General features: G+C 32.7%; 2 protein-coding genes across 2 annotated transcripts in view; one reads left to right on the forward strand and one right to left on the reverse strand.

Annotated features, from left to right (window-relative positions):
* LOC113515382 (uncharacterized) overlaps window positions 1–18,090 on the reverse strand; it is a 194,692-nt gene that overhangs the window by 42,434 nt on the left and 134,168 nt on the right. Inside the window, exon 2 of the mRNA XM_026899567.3 lies at window positions 3,399–3,537. Within this exon, the coding sequence (XP_026755368.2) occupies window positions 3,399–3,537 (139 nt within the window). The remainder of the gene's footprint in view (window positions 1–3,398; window positions 3,538–18,090) is intronic.
* LOC128200332 (uncharacterized) lies at window positions 8,717–12,183 on the forward strand. The gene is made up of 2 exons (XM_052893448.1): window positions 8,717–9,510; window positions 10,035–12,183. Exon 2 carries the CDS (start codon window positions 10,040–10,042, stop codon window positions 11,909–11,911), a length of 1,872 nt encoding a protein of 623 aa, XP_052749408.1. The 5' UTR covers window positions 8,717–9,510; window positions 10,035–10,039; the 3' UTR covers window positions 11,912–12,183.

Here is an 18,090-nt window from a genome sequence, read left to right on the forward strand (position 1 = left end):
ATCACAGCCGATGACACTCATTGCCTCACTTGTTATGTTGTTAACAATCATCAGCGTGAATTGCTGACTTCCTTGCTCGTTGATCAGTGACGATCGCGTGATAACCTCCTTTTTAAAGAGCACAAGAGGTGAATTTGTTTAACTATACATATAAAAACACGTTTTGATTGATGAATGACACAGTCTAAATGTTTACACGATGTTGTATTGCAAAAGTTAGGTATATAAGAAAGAGAATGGTTGTAGATAGAATAAATGCGATCTTGCGAAGTAGAGTCAATTGATTTGAAAGAAAATGTCGGTGCAAAAATGAGGAAGGACAAGAGCTACGTTGGTTCTGGTACGTGAAAGAAAATTCGAATAAAAAGCTAAGGAAACAAGAAAACAATACGAAAGAGGATGTAGGTACCGCTACAGGTATAGTAGTGTACACTTCTGTTATATAGGTTAGTTTTTTATGTAACTTAGAATGGCAAACTAGCTGACGGTTCACCTGATGGAAAGAGGTTACCCTTACCGACAAACATAAACAATACCATGGACATAACAAAGTATTCTATGTCGTCCTCGACACCTTTCATGCGCTACCATTCTTGTGGATTAAGATATTACGCATGTGTATCCTATACTTTCACTGTTATATTTATTTATTTAAACTTTAATGCACAGTAAAATTCTATGTACATTTGGCGGACTTAACACGGGACGGTGTTCTCTACCAGTCAACCATTAGGTAAACCGAGAAATACGTAGGCGGTACATTTTTGAATAGAGGAAAAATAAAGCAATATTATATCCCAACAGAACTATGCAAACACAAGTGCTTCACGGCAGAAACACGAATGGGATAGAAGTACCTAAGCAGACAATTTGTATAAAAAAATCTTCGTCTGGTAAAGCAGGTTAGTAGTAGGTACCTATATTGATCAAATAGAGCTCCGATCGCAATCCGACTCTTTGGAACCTTTCTCTACCTAACCCATAAGAAAATGAGCGTGAAGATCTATCATATCAGCCGTTAACTGTCCACTGCTGAATACAGGCCTTCTCATAGAGGGGGGGGGGGTGAGATTGTCAGTAGTTGCCACGCTTGACAGGCAGGTTGGCAACCGCAGTTAGACTTTGGTGATTATAATTGGGTTGTCTAAGGAATTGCATTAATTCTGTACGTAGCGTATTTGTGTTTATATTAACTTATTTTATTTCCTTGTTTTGCATGTCCTTACAGGATATATCCCAATTTGACAAACTACAACAAACAACATTAGATTTTGCAATAACAAATAGTAAACATTCCAGCCCTTGTGAATTTCATCAGAGAACATATAAAGAGATCAGTACCTCTATTCGAAATATTATTTAATAAAACAAGTGATCTAATAAAAGACTACAGCATGGGGTTCTTCAATAGGGGGTAAAGAGGTTCCTTTAGGGTCGACAACGCGCGCGTAATACAGCTGGTATTGCAGGCGTTCATAGATTACGGTAACCGCTTACCATCAGGTGGCCCGTATGCTTGTTTGCCACTGAAAGGTGCATGATGGAGTAAATTTGTTTCAACCTTAAGTACAGCAAATAACACGTGACGTCTAGCACGAGTATCTGTATATGTATTTATAAAAGTTTATAACATTACAAAATCGCAAAGTTTTCCTTTATATCAATATGCTTTCACTGTAGTTGCATTTCGTCACGAATGAGTTTACCAAACGTGCATTGAACTAATCCATTTGTATAAATTGTAAGTGGCATTGATAGGAAGCGTGCAGAGCCACCGTTGTGGCTCCCCTCCATTCCCTTAATTAAAAAGTTGGCGATCGGATCCAATACGGCTATTCAGGTTTCCTCTATACTGCATTCACTGAGTGTATTACATTATGGATATTTATACGAGAGGAAACGCTATGAAAATTGTTTATTTTACTCTTATTATTTAATTTTAGTATGGATATAATATCTTTTTACAAGAACCATTGTATTGCGCTGCATGTCGAAGGAACCCAACTATAACTGTAATTATAATAATTGGTAAAATAAAAAATAAACTGGGTCCCGATAACTTTAATAAAGAATTTATTATTATTATTATATCAGTACAGAATTTTGTAAATTGACAATTTACTAGATTCATTAATAAAGATTGTTTGGAATTTTCATTAAATTACTATGATAAACCACTATATATATATATATATATATATATATATATATATATATATATATATATATATATATATATATATATATATATATATATATATATATAATTACAACAATCCATACCTTTTCCATTGAACTAAACTCAATGAAACAACATACGTATTACTAAACATATTGTCACATTACTATTTTTTTTAGCAAGAAAACGTAATTTATTTAAAAATTAGATATTTTGCATAATAAATAAGTAGGTAATTCAATAATATAATATTTTCATTTGCACGAAATTCGATTCTTACTACATAATGTACAAAGATTCCCTTTAAAGTACGAATGAGAGGATTTAAAAAAGAGGTCACCTGGGGGAGACATTGTATATATAAGTTATCACTTGTTTACCATCTTTTGCATGGGTACATGTGTCAAAGCAGTGGCATTATATGGCTGTTTCGGTTTATAGGTCGTGTGATATAGCAGTGAAATTTTGCCATATATCAAGATAAACATCGTAGTCCTCAAAAAAAATATGGGGAATAAAAACTCCCGCGATCCTATCTATATAAAAAAATACAGGTAGGTTCACCCTCTGCTATGTTGGATTCTAATACCCACGATGAAAATAGTGAATGTAACAGAAAGAGTCGACTATCGAAATATCTTCGACTATCCCAATACAGAAAATATAGGTAGGCTCGCCTTCTGTTTTATTAGATTCTAATATGCCTAAAGGAATATGATCATATCAAACGTTACGTTCACCATAACGGCAACAATCGATTGTCGAAATGTCGTCGACTATTCCATTAGCATTATGGAACTGAAACATGATCTTACAGGGTTACCCGTATGTAAAAGCTTAAAATTACTCAGCGGGCTATTGAGAGGGCTATGCTAGGAGTTTCTTTGCGTGATAGAATCCGAAACGAGAATATCCGCAAAAGAACCAAAATAATAGTCATAGACCGAAGGATATGCAAGCTAAAGTGGTAAAGGGCTGGTCACATAGCTTGAAGAACTGACAACTGATGGTGAAGAGTTTCTTGAGTGGCAACTCTTTACGGGGGAACACAGTATAGGATGACCCACCACTAGATGGAAAGACGATCTCAATGCATTGCAGGGAGTCAGTGGATACAGGTGGCTCAGATGATGAAACCATTAGCGAATATAGCTGAGTGATGAACCCATAAGCAAATATAGCTGTGGGCATATATTCATTAAATACAGTAAAAATATACCTGTTGTGGGCCCGAAACGACAGTCGCAGCGGCTCCGGGGACGGCGGGTGCTGGGGCGCGGCGCGGCGGTGCCGGTGTCCACTTAGCGGCTCGTACGCGATGGACTGCCAGTGCCTCACAAACGGCGTCAGCGACAACCCTGCAAACAAAAAAGTTCAGTATTAGGATTACCATTGTCTATGCAGCAAAGATGTTTCATTTAAACTCCAGTCTTTGTACAATATTTTATAATATTTTTTAAAATGAAGATGTATAACAGCATTGTCTGAAAAATTTAATAAAATCAATTGAATAAGTAATTTATTAACACAAAAATATTGTCAGTTATTCTTAACGTTTATTAAGTCACGTCACATATCATAGTCTGATAGTCATAGCTTGAGTGGAAATAAATTTGTTTTTTTTTCGAGCTGTAAAATTAGAAACTTACATTAATTTTATTTATTTTATTCATTTATTTACTCTTTATTGCGCCACTTAAAGAACAATACAAGATAAACATATATTACATTTATGAAGTATAAAAAGCACTATCGCTAATAATTATAATTTTAATAAATTAGTAGAAAGAGAATTAATTGCTTAAGGCTAAAATTTCTAAATAATAAAACTACTTTTTGGAAATCCCACGTGTTTAGTTAACGACCTAATGCCAAATAACATTCAAACACCTAATGCTCAAATGTATATAGCAGAAAATCTATAGATATAGGCTGCTCTGAATTACAGCCACACCAGTCAATGATGGATATCTACGTATACGGTCTGGACACAGCATTAAGTTATTAATAAAATAATACTAGCAAATTGCCATTTTAATTAAATCAATTTATTAATAAACCTCAAGTATAATGGATCGCCATGAAAATGTAGTTTCATGTTATATATAAACGTTGACAGCATTACATATAAATGCCGTGCATACAATATCATGATCCCGAATGGTATAACATGTTTCCAATTTATTTTTCGCTTTGAATGAAGTGCATTTAAATATTGTATCGCAGCAAAGTTATTAATAGTTATTCGCGGTTATAAAACTCGAGCCTGATAACCATTCATACATCAAACAAAATGAAAGAATTAATTTTTCAATTTGTTTTATTAATGAGAAGTTGTATTTTTCTTAAATAGAATTTAATGCCATTTAGTCTCTTACATGGGCGTTTAATTTAATATGTCTACTATATTTCAACGTCAAACTAAATACGAGTTTATGTCATATGGTATATCGATGGTAATTTTTCTTCCTCGTCCTATACACAGTCGAATCTTTTTATACATAGATGACAATAAAGATTTTGAGTTATTTTATATCGGACATCCGACATTCAGGCGAGTATCTACGCCTTTTTTGCTCAAATGAACACATTAATTCAAGTTATAAAACTCGTCTTTATTGCTTTGTTTGTTTCATCAGCATTGTTTAGGGTTATAAGACTGAAACCTTAACTAAAACAAATTATTCACGTTTGAATGAGAAAGACATTTTTAATAGGAGGCCTATTAAAAAAATAGCTGTTTGTTATATAAAAATACATTGTACTTTATATAAAAAATGTGAATTAAAAAAAAAACACACTATAATGTCACCCATGCATAAACTGAACTTACTGAAACACAATTCATTGCTTCATTAAAATTCAGCTTTTCGCGATTTCGGAGTATACATAAATTATTTTATAAATTGATTCATCGGTGGAATGGCAGGTGAGATCGGGTGATTTGCATAAAAATAACGTTAAAATACAGCACTCGGTATGTATACTTACTTTTAATTAAAACTTTGTTGCGATAAATTTAGACATATAATTGAGTAATGTTGATGATGAATACTCTGATAGTTTCATATTACATATTGGTTTAATTACATTTGAAAATGGTACAGAGTGCTTCAATTAAATTTATTTTATTACAATTGCAAATAATATTATTTTAATAAGTATTATGGACCCTGTTGAGTGATGGAAATTATAATGGAAGAGAGAGTAAACTAATAGATTGTCATTTCGATCAAGCAATAAAATAAATTTAATACGCTAGCTATCCGAAGCAACTTCCCATGGGTAGATAGAATTTTTAAAAAATATATAGACTATGTTATTCACTAATAACGTAGCCATCTACAGGTGAACGAATTTTTAAAATCGATTAAGTACTTTTGAGTTTATCCATTTAAAAAAAAATGTTTCCTTGTTATAATATTAGTACTAAGATGTCTTACTAATATAATAAAAATGTAACTAAACGATGTCTGTGCATGGGAAATATTAAAAAAAAAATGCCATGAATATTTTGAACAAGAATTCAAAGTACAAACTGACTTAATAAAAAAAAAAACTATTAATTACATTTGTAGCAATGGTAACAATACCACTTTAAACAGAGCAATTCTAACGTGTTGCCAATAATATGACAGTTCTATTCATTGAATTTGTTCGCGGTATTGACAATCAGCGGAAAGTTGTCGCTAATATAAATACTTAAACAATTTAAACCATATACAAACTCCTGTATACGGTTTGATTTAATCATTACAATTTTTTTATTTAATAACCACATTACATACATTTAACTAAATATAATATATTATGATAACATTAAACGAAGGGACCACCAAACTAAAAGCGAATAACCGTTAGAGCGGTCGATATCAAACATCTGAAGTGGCAATTTAGCATCCGAAACGGAAATATGAGCTTCTACTTGCACCTAATTGGAAAATCAGGGGCCATATATTTCCAGTAAGACGACCTCGGGGAACATCGTGGGATTTCGAAGCGTCTAGAATTCAAGAGAGTTACTCCAGATTAGGGGTGCCACGGCGGCTTAGTAACACTTTGGATGTGAGTTAGTGCTAATGATGGTACCACAGAGATGAATTTTAAGAGTAGTAACTACGTGGTAATTTATTTATTATGTTAATTGGTAGGGATCTTTCAGGTCGACCTGCGAGCGTTTCCTCCTGGAAACCATCGTGGTTAATCCTTGTGATCCGATAGCATCCGAGAGCAGCAGTAGCAACAGCGATCCGCAGTCGAAGTTACTATTTTATTTTCACCCATAAAAAATACTATAGTTACAGCAAATTTCATGACAAGCGGCTGATCTGTTAAGGCGCCAGAAAGTAACAAAGTATATTAAACAAAATAACAAACTCACATTTATATTTATAATACTATTTTATTCATATTACACAGTTTTGACTTTAGATTTTATGACCTGTCCGACGTAAACCCTTCTTAGGAATACATTTGTCGCTAGTATCCGCCACCTACCACATGGAGGAAAGAATTCAAGAAAAAGGAGAGAGAAGGTGGGAGTGAGTAAAGAAAGTGGATAAAAAAGGAATGAAGATTTATGGGGGAAAAATAAGAGGAAACACTCCAGTTGCAGATGGAATATTGGTCAGAAATTGCAGTGGCTCGGGAGGCCGGGTTTGTATATCCATGTGTCCTTACTCTAAAACCGGATCTCTAGAGAAGAATACACTTGACCTTATAGAAGAGGATAGTTGATGACTCAAACAAATTTTTAAATATTTCATATTGAAACAATATATATTAAACAAACTGATAGAAAGTAATAATCATCGCCTGAACAGCACCATGGACTCTATAGATTACAATATTAAGCTCATGGTACCCATAGAAGGAGACTTAACAACTCAGTTTTTTGGAATAACAATACACGGGCGAAATATGGGATAATAATTCAGTTATATTAAGCATATTCTACGATTGATATCACGGAATCCACTTGCAGCACTTTCCATTAGGTGGACCATCAGTTTGTCATTTAAAGGTGCATAAAAATAAATAATGGAAAAATCACATAAAACAGAGAAATAGTTCAACGTCTATAACACATGGCGTAAGTCGCCATATTGCTATTCAATGGCGAATGTTCCTCGAAATTGTACACTGATATTGTTAAAAATAGTCGAAGACTTGCAAACTTGCAAGTGAGTTACGATGCGCTCGTGTACGGAACCGTAGTGGATCTGAAGTGTATAATTTTTCGCGCCATTTGCCGGTAGACGTGCGCGCGGCGACGGCATGGCGTAAGCGCGAAGCGACGTGACCCTTTCATACTTCGTGTTCTACAAGTTTAAATACTTGAACTTAATACCAAGTTGGACCTTAACTGGAAATATTTTTTATTCATAATCAACATAGACAGTTATTTTTAGAATGAAAATGTAAATAATTTTCTGTACAATTCCCTAATAGCGAGAATAGCTAGTGAAGCTACGCTCGTTGTTTCGTCATGACATGAATTCGAAACCCGTTTTTTTTTTCTTTAATTGATAGGGTTTATTTGAGTGTGGTCTATTAATGATATTGTGACGATTTAAGCTGCCATTTATACTTGTGGAGCAGAAAAACTGCTTATGTGAAGCAAAATTTACTTGTAGACACATGAATCCCCGTGTTTACGAAACATCTTGTCATTCATTGGTGTATTTTGTTGAGATAGAAGTAGTTTTATTTTATAAAGTGAAATACATTTGTATTAAAATAATATAGAATAAAAAAAAAAACATTCCGTAAGGCTAGATATACAGATGGGCAAAGCACCGGGTTTAAACCCGGTGCTTTGGTAAAAACCCAATAAACACCCATAAACTCCCATAATCACCCAAAAAAATAGGTTTTTACGTATTTTTTTGAAAATATGTAAGTAATACCAATAAATTATTTTTATAAATTGTATTGATCAATTCTACAATATTAAATAAAACGTTAACTAATAATATTTCAGGAAATTTTAAAAATCTATATATAATAAAATGAAAGTAATTAATTTTCAGTGTTTTCATGTTGCAGTTGATCAACATGTTGGCCTTTTGCTTCCCGTAGATACTTTAAAATTTCTTCATAACACCTCGTTCGCACACATGGCCGTATATATTTAAATTCTTGAGCCACTAACAGTCCGAAATACTCATTTCTTTTATCCTCTTCTCCATAAATTAAGCATTTAGAACAGTTTGTTTCTTCTTTCAGTAAATTTTCTTTTACTTTATCCTCGTTTTTTTTCTTTGTTGCGACGACGCGGGGTAAATCATCTGGACACTGGGTCTCACTATCGCCAAATATATTTGGAGATCGGCTTCGGCTACGGCTTGGCAGACATTTTTTTCTTTCTACAATTTTAAATTAAATTTATTAGAATAAATGCTTCGAACACACGCGATCTAAGTACCTTTTGTGTTTATTATACCTTACCTACCTAGGTATAAAAAGAGTACTTACGTAGATTTTCTTTTATTAACTGTTTTATACGAGATCTTGATCTCTCAAATTAGCATCCATTTTACTTCCAGTGATTATCAACTAAATTAATAATCCACAAAGTATTAAATAACGTTTTTATGAAATATTTAGCACAAAAACAATACCCTTTAAATATCGATCGTCAGTAACTGTGGCTGACTTACCTATATTCTAGCAAGCAGGACTGCCAGATGTGAAGGGGAAAACCCCAATAAATTGTTGCATGTGACTGATGATGTGAGCATGTTCGTTTCATAATAAAAATGTTGCCAGGTAACCAAAAAGTCGTATGTTTTTGTGCGAATTACGATCATAATCTTTACGATCGTACATTAAAAAATAGACAAATAATAGTATGAGTACGATTTAAATCGTATATCTGTCAACCCTGCTAGCAAGACAGCGACAAAATCACGTTGCATAACAATGTAGCCCAAGCTTATATCTTATGAAATATACGGAAGAGATACGGACTTAGAAAAAACAGAAATGTTGTTCTTTGTGGAAGTCATTGATGAAATTCTATGTATTTTAGCCCGCAAACTTTCTTCAAACAAAAACAGCGCCATCTAGTATCGAGTTCTGTAATTATCTCTTTGTTTATGGATTTGAAGTAAGACCGCCACGCATGCAATACATTATGACTGGGGATTCCCCTATTCGTCGACGCTGAATATGAGGCGACGACAATCACTGTCAAACGTGTTCACTATTACTCTGACTCTGGTAACGTGACTTCCTGGTAACGTGTTAGGTAGGAAAAGCAGTAAAAAAGTGCATATTAAGGGAGCAGATTTGAAATAATATTTATACTTAACAAGAAATAATTAAAGGTAAGTGGATTTTTGAATGATACAATTATATCATTATCACTTAACAATTTTAACTTAAAATTAGATGTATTATTACAAGCTTTTATTTAGCTTGCGTTATGTAAATAAAAGTATGTAGGTATGTTCGTATGTTGATGCAATTATCCTCAATCCTCAACCGACTGGGATAAAATTTTCCATACACGTTTATTTTGGATGATAGTGCATAGTTAGCTGAGAGTCGTCATTGGATAATAATGGTGGATAGCCTAAGATGTGTACTAGATATTTATTTTTAACATAATATGCGTAAGTACCTAATCGAATTAAAGAAGTTGCTGAGAAAAATACAGAACAATACGATAATAAACTAGCGTCTGCGTTTAATCCTCCGAGGAGATGTAATTTTACAAAGGTTTTTTGTATTTATTTTATTATTTTTTTAATAAATTTATTGTAAATAACAAGAAATAATCATTGTAAAAAAATAGGCACTCTATTGTTGAATTTTCGTCAGACCAACTAATCATCGTTCATTTTTTTAGGTTCAATGGGGAGACCTAAAGATTTACGCATATGGGAGCACTACCGTACTTTACCAAACAAGTCTGTTTCTTGCAAGCTTTGTAATAAGGTCTACAAATTCAGTAATGCTGCCAAAATGCTTCAACATCTTATTACTTGTCCAAAATCTCCAGAAACATTAAAAGACTCTATGAAACTTATAAAAGATAGCTCGTCCAAAACCAAAATGTCTGGACTGTCAGAGATAGAGACAAATGATTCTTTTATAAGCCCCTCGTCGTCTGCTAACACTACAATAAATGCTGAGTTTCAAGACACCGATGATCATATAAAAACAGAATTAGCGAGAGCTATATTTGTAACAGGGACGCCATTATCGATGGTGCAACATCCTTTATGGATACAATTTTTCGAAAAATTGCAACCAAAATTTAAAATACCTTCACGTAAAGCTTTAGCGACAAAATACTTAGATAAAATATATAGAGAAATGCGTTTTGAGTTAAATGAGGAACTAAATGCTTGTAGTTACTTACACCTTCAGTGCGATGGCTGGTCTAATTTAAGAAATGAAGGAATAATAAACTTTCTTATATCAAAACCTCAACCTGCATACGTTAAAAGTTTGAATACAGAAAGTAATCCTCACACTAGTGAATACCTTAGCCAAGAAGTTGAAAAAGTAATGAAAGTGTATGGAGCAAATAAGTTTCTTGTACTTATTGGCGATAACGCTAGAAATATACAAAAGGCATTCGAATTAACAAAACTCAAATATCCACATGTTGTTCCTCTCGGTTGCTGTGCACATATCCTTAACTTGTTGTGCCAAGATATTGTAAAGATACAAGAAGTAACTGTGTTTATTATGCAAGCCATAAATATAATAAAAACTGTTAAAAGGAGTCAACGATTAAGTTCCTTGTTGATAAAATCAAGGCAGGGTGAAGATTCTACACAAACACTAAAATTGCCTTGTGCTACAAGATGGGGAAGTCATGTTACTTCGTTAAAAAGTTTGAAAGCAAATAAGATAGCTTTGCAAATATTAACAGTTAGAGAAGATGTGGTAATTTCAAGAGATATTAAAGATTTAATTCTAAGTGATGATTTCTGGACGAAGACAGGGGAATGTATAAGTATTTTGGAACCAGTCACTGAAAGCATATTTTACTTAGAGAGCGACCAGAATCGTTTGCATCGCACATACATTACATTTAGAGATGTACAAGCTAAGATACGTTTTGCATTAAATGAGATTTCGACATTGAGCGAAGAAAGCAAACAGCAGATTCTAACATCAGTATCTTCAAGATGCAATATGGCAATGAGGCCAATACATTTTGCAGCATATATTCTAGACCCCAGGACTCTAGGAGTCGAACTTACTCAAGAGGAAGAACTTAAGGGTATGGAGTTTATCTACAATTTAAGCCAACACTTAAGTTTGTCAAATGTAATGGCAGATTTGGCGTGTTATAAAGCTAAAGAAAACTTTTGGGCCAGAGGATTTGTATGGAGCTCATTAGATAGCATTGAGCCCCTAATATGGTGGAAAGGTATTTGTGATTCCACTGAGTTAAGCAAAGTAGCGATTCGTATTCTATCAGCTCCCTGTACTTCGGCAGCCACTGAGCGTTCCTTTAGTATCCAAGGCTACATACATAATAACAAAAGAAATCGACTTACAACTGAAAGAACTGAAAAAATTTCATTCATTTGTTATAACTGGAATCTTAAACATAAAGCTGAATGCGAGGACATTCAGTTTAATGAAGAAAATACCTTAGAAGCTTTCATTGAGCAAGTAAATGAACATAACAGTTTAGACGAAATAGAGCCTATCGAACCTATACAATTCATCGCTTGTAATAACTCTGAATCTGACAGTGATTGACTGTAGTTTTACATTTTACTTTCATCTCTTTCTTAATAAACTCAAAATCAAATTAAAAGTTTTTTATTCTGTAGGCTGCATAATAATATTGTCTATGTCCAGTATAGTGGACGTCTTGCGGCTGAGATGACGATGATGAAGTACAAAATCATAAACACCCAAAAATTTGGGTGTTTATGGGGTTTAAACCCAATAAACCCAAAACACCCGGTTTTTACCCACCAGACTTTAAACCCACCCAGGTGGATTGCCCATCTCTAGCTAGATATAAACATTTTGGTTATAAAAATTAATGAATTAAGTACCTACTTAACTTTCTAAAAGATTACCGAAATGCAAAACGGGAATTCCTTTTTTTCGTATTAGATTTCCAATAATACCCTTTAATGGTCCAAGCCATTCCGTACCCGGTCGTAAAGAGTGTTGGATATTGAACGAAACGTTTTATTGTACTTTGAGATAGCGCAGTTTGTGATAACGTATAACAGTTATCACTGGATTTCCCGCCGGTGAATTTCGAAACTTACCTTTTTATTTAAATTTGATTTGATACCTTTGGTACGTATGATTTTGTTATTCGAAGTTTAAATTATTCTATTTTGCAATTCAATACTAATAGAAACTTTTATTAATAATTACTCGTATATAAAATAGTTTGTTTTCCATTGTTATTATACAGAAACGTTAGGTATGTATCTATAAATTAGAAAAATATCTTTTAAGTTCCAAAAAGGTTTCAGTTACTGTGCTACAAATACCATTATGATTAAAGACTCGTAGAAGACTTTTTGTCAGACATTTTTACATCATTTTAGTCACAAGATTGGATTTTTTTTTTATTATAATCAATATAAATTTATATTACAGAAACGATAGTATTATTTTATATATTTATATCTTAAAAGTTATTGTTTTAATGTTTTATTTAACATTTTAAGCACTGACAGTCACGACTGTTATATATGAGTACATTTTAATGGTTAATACAATATAAAGTTAAATTAAAAAACGTGATAGAAATTTATTATTGTTTTATACTCTCTTACATTATAAACTAAATAATAGAAAGCGGCAAGAAGATATTTTATAAGGAAAAGTACCAGTTAATATGAAAAAGAAACGGGTCTTTTCCGTAGCTTTCACTCGAGGTATAAGTTAGTTAGGTCTGAAGCCTTTTAGATATCTTGAATGTTGAGAGGACAATAAAATACAGTAAATTGTTATTACTTTGTTCCTGTGTTTATCTATCATAAATTAAGTAGAATTTGCAGTAATTTGGTTTTATAGTTGAGTAAACTTTGAAAATACATGACACAGTTTAGTATTACTGAACTGCAGGTCTACTCTTGAATCCAATATTGACATCAATCCAAACTATTGCCAATGATAATTTTATTCTGCAGTCATGAAACAACAAATAGGGATTAGGTGAGAATTGTAATAGGTTTGCATTGTCAAGTTACACTAATATTTTTTTTTTATATATACAACTTAGAATGGCAAACAAGCTGACGGCCCACCTGATGGAAAGTGGTAACCGTCGCCTATAGACATGAGCCGTACCATGGACATAACAGAGTATACTGTTTCGCCCATGATACCCCCCATGCGTTGCCATTCCTGAGGACTCAGGTGTTATTCCTCTGTACCCAATAAATTCACGCCATATCCCACCCTTCAAACCGAAACACAGCTATGCAAACACAACTGCTTCACTGCTAATATGCATCTATCAAAACAATATGGAACCATTATAAAGCAATTCGAGAGTGCAAAACATCTCAATTTTAATATCGATCTATTGGAATTTAATCCAAGAGTATGTAATATTTCTGTAAAAAAGTTCTGTGTCTCTTGTGATGTTATCATGATCACACTACAAATACTGTAGTCCTGATAGTCTTTTGACCAGACAGATCCTTTGTAGATTCAAAAGGATCAAATGACAGTTCATAAAGACTTCATTAGCAGCATTCGACCGAAGGACGGACACAACAAAGAATCAGCGATAATGGTATGGATTCTTTTGAAAGCTCACTAAACGACTTTTCGAGGCAAATTTACCTTTATAAGACGAGTTGAACAAAATCAATAGCTCTCTTTCATGGCTTAGCTTAATGAAGGCCGCTCCAATGCTTATTAGCTGCGGTGCTGACTTTGAGAAAAGAGATGGTGCCCCGTCAGCACACTAAGCCGTATTTTAGATTAGTGGCCGGGATTAATACAATATGCGGTCCGCTTGTCCCTTTGGTTTGTCGCAGACAGAAGAAAATTGCTTTTACATTAATTCCTCAAAGATTTCCTGACGTCGTCGTGTCGTTCTTTGTGAATTGTACAAGCCTTGATTAATATTTAAATTCCAATGGCTCGGCATTTTGTGTTTCAAACGAATACAAGAGTATTAAATGCGGTAGACATTCATTTATATGTCGCCGACCATTGCTAGTGACAGAACTTGGCTTTAAGAATTATCAACAATTTTAAATTGTTATCTTTTAACCATTAATTTGATTAAAATATTTTTTTTTCGGGATTTCAAATAGAGCATAATTTTTAATAAAAACTGCTAGAATCAAATTTTCGATTCAACTTTCTCGATTGTTGGTCGCCCGGATAATAAGCATCGCGACGTTCCAAAACAGATGTCAAATAGAATAATATCGAAATGCAATGTAGTAATATCGAATGTCAACGCGCAGATATGAAGCGAACCGGAATATAAATAGTATCTATCTCCACATGAAGTATCTTGTGGTCTCTGCCAGTTCATTGGGTTTCCCCATTTTCTAGCCGTACTACTGGTTTCATATAGATGCGAAGAGACAAAGGTAATATTATTACAATAGTGGAAGTAGCTGAGTAGCGACGGCTCCGAGAAATGGATATTCTATTGGATGCTGCAACTTCCGGAGTTAAAGAATATGAAAAGGCTGTTTTAGAATTCGTTCAGATATACATACATATTAAAATAAAATGCAAAGCTCAATATTTTTATGAATAATAAAAAAAAATATATATAGGCAAGTACTGTAAAAGTGGATTTTTCCCTGAATAATTAAACCCTAAAAAGTATTGCAATTTCTGTGAAGAACATTTTTCATGGTGGAATTTAAAAAATGGAAGGAATACTTACGAAGAACGAAACAAAGTATTTTGGCATTCTCTATAAGAAATAGAAAATTAAGAAATTCCACGTGAAAGAATTCGCGATATTGCTAGTACTACAGTAAAAACAATATTGTACCTGTCGTAATATAAACTATTACAACAAAAGGAAAATTCAAAGTAAAATTATATGCGGCCATAGCCGTGTATGTCTTTAACTAAATTATGATATGATACATATTTACAAGTCGAAATGTAATGGCATACTTACATTCATACATATCCTTATATTTTTTTATTAGCCGTTGCCCGCGGCTTCGTTCTTATAAATCCATATCTGTGCTCTCTTGGTAATTTTATGAAATTCTATATTCCAGGAATTTGATATGCGTTATGAAAAAACATATTCAAAATATTATGCTTCTAAAGCTATTGGTTTAGATTGTATGTTATGTAGATTGTATGTATGTGATGTAGAGGTCGGTTAATATATGTATTACTAACCACTCCCCCCTCCCCCACCTGTTTCGCATTGTTTTTTTTTAAATAAAATACAGCCCATATTACTGGCGGATAACTAAAAATGGTGAAAGGATTTTTAAATTTGTTAAGTATTTTTTAGGTTTATCCATTTATAAACATAGTTTAAATAATTTGAATGAATTAATGGTAATTTTAGTTACTTGAATACAGGTTACATTGGAAGTATTTAATGTTAAAATTGTATCTCTGTATTCAAACGTGTATTTTTGTGCCAATTTGAAAGATAAAAACTTAATCTTAATAAAAGTATGAACCAGGCAGATGGAAATAAAACAAAATTTGCTAGTTCAGCTACTAATTTCTATTTTATTAAAATTAATTCATTGTAAACTTAATATCGAATGGTAAGGGATCTAAGATTAAAAAGAAAGACGTATTTATTGAGAACTAATGAATTCATAATAGTCTTTCAAATTAGACAATCGATCGGTACTAGTCGCAATTCGATATTGTTTCTACGAATTCTTTTAACTTTTTTTTTAATTTTTGACGAATCGTACAGTTAGAATTGTATTATACTGAATATAAATCAATACAGATATAAGAATGTAAATATATAAATACCTTATAATAATTGAATTATGTATATTTAAAAACATTAGGTAATATAATTAATCACACTTACAAGGTCAAAGCAAACTCTTGTTTGTTAACGTATAATGAAAATACACGGAAAGCCACATACATAATTATACTAAATGTTATTTAATCGGTTGAGTTACAATAGTGGTGTTTCTTAACAAAAGGAAAGATACGGTATTTTATGCGTAAACTTTGAAGTTCCTAACTTCTTTATCTTTAGCGATTTTGTGTTTCACAGCCCTACATCTGTTTCACAAGACAAACGGCCTGTTTGTTACAGACTGTATTTTGGTTCTTTCCTTTTCCTTATTGTCTGCAATATATTTCTATATTAGATTATTCTTTATTACATCCATATTTCCTCTAGCCGTTGGGCGAGAACTAGCAAATCTAATATTGATATCATACACGGCAATCTTCAGTCTCTCATTACATTGACAAACTTTATTCCTTCATATACTAAAGTTGAGGCTCTTTAAAAATTCATAAAATGGCACGCTGCGCTAACCTAAAGTCTAAAGTTTTATAGTCATTTGATGTAGTAATTGTAGAGTGTATTATTTAAAGAGAATTGGAAACTTTCCAGTTTTCAATACTCTCCCAACTTGGAGAATGAGTTTGGTATATTATGGGGACGATAAATAACAACCCGATGAGTTTCCACATAACATTACACTGTAAAACATAGAATTGTACTTGTATAATTAATTTGAACAATACCGACTGAGGTTTAATTAAAGTGAACAAAATGTAATGTTAGCAGAGTCAATATAAAATAAGATACGATGTATAGCCATGTTGTACTTTAATAGGTAGGGACTAACAACACTTTACTGAAGAGTGCGGTTTGAACGTTGTTCAGACATTCAACATGTCCGAGTACTATTGTTCTAGAGTCTGAATGTTTCTAAATGAAGTTGATTCAAGAAAATGCGAATAATCTTGTTATATGATATTTTTTAGTAGTAGCAAGATACATATTGCTACATGGAAATGTGGTCACACGTACATTTGTTGGATTTGTAGGTTTTTGCCTTCTATTAATTAATAATTAGTTAGAACTAATTATTAAAAAATAAAATTACCTAGCTAACTTATAACTAGATAATTTTATTTTTAATTACATTTCGAAGACACACAAGTATAAAAGGTAGTTCTAATAATATCTCATTTAAAGGTATTCGAAGAAATTGGCATTTCAATTAAACGGTTGCTGGGAAAATCTTATTCCCTGAGATTTACTGTCATCTTAGAAAATTTAAAAAATGAAGAAGAAATAAAAAAAAATGAAGGATAGATATTGGAAAGATTTTGGCATGGAAGGATGGACGAGACATAAAAAGATTCAAACTTGAAACTCCAACAACTTATAACATCGTCCATTTTGTGATACAAATAGACCTATATGCTTTAAGTATATATATTTTTAATTTAGTGTCCATGCATCTCATAGTGCCGCCATACCCGCCTATGATGAATATGCAAGCCTGTTCTATATTAAAACCACAACAGTTCTTTCATCATACCATTCATCTATAACAACTAATAATTTCTTACTGTTGGGCATAGGTTCCTTCCCATAAGAGGAGAATATTTTTATTATTCTTATTATAGCCAGGTTGGCTTTACACTGGTATATTCTATATTTTGTTGCCTTGTGTTTTACGACATCATAGGGATGCAATGACATAAAAGGGATGTACATAGAAAAAAAGAAAACAAGTATTATGTTTTATCTATGATATAGGATATTGATATGTAATAAAAAAAGGATAAGGCTATATTTTTAATGCATGTAATTCTCATGGCACTGAGTATACACAAAACAATTTTTATCAAAGAAACCGAAAAGGGAATAATCTGAAAATAGAACACGGCTATGTAAATAAAGCATAGTGAAATTGATTATTTATAAATTCGAGCCATGCACACAGGCCCTTCGGTCCCTT

Source organism: Galleria mellonella, unplaced genomic scaffold, assembly GCF_026898425.1.
Source record: "Galleria mellonella isolate WM207_F2 unplaced genomic scaffold, CSIRO_AGI_GalMel_v1 utg173, whole genome shotgun sequence".
NCBI lineage: Eukaryota > Metazoa > Arthropoda > Insecta > Lepidoptera > Pyralidae > Galleria > Galleria mellonella.

Bases quoted from the DNA above. Each gene is read 5' to 3' on its own strand.
- LOC128200332 (XM_052893448.1), top strand. From the start codon at position 10,040: ATGGGGAGACCTAAAGATTTACGCATATGGGAGCACTACCGTACTTTA.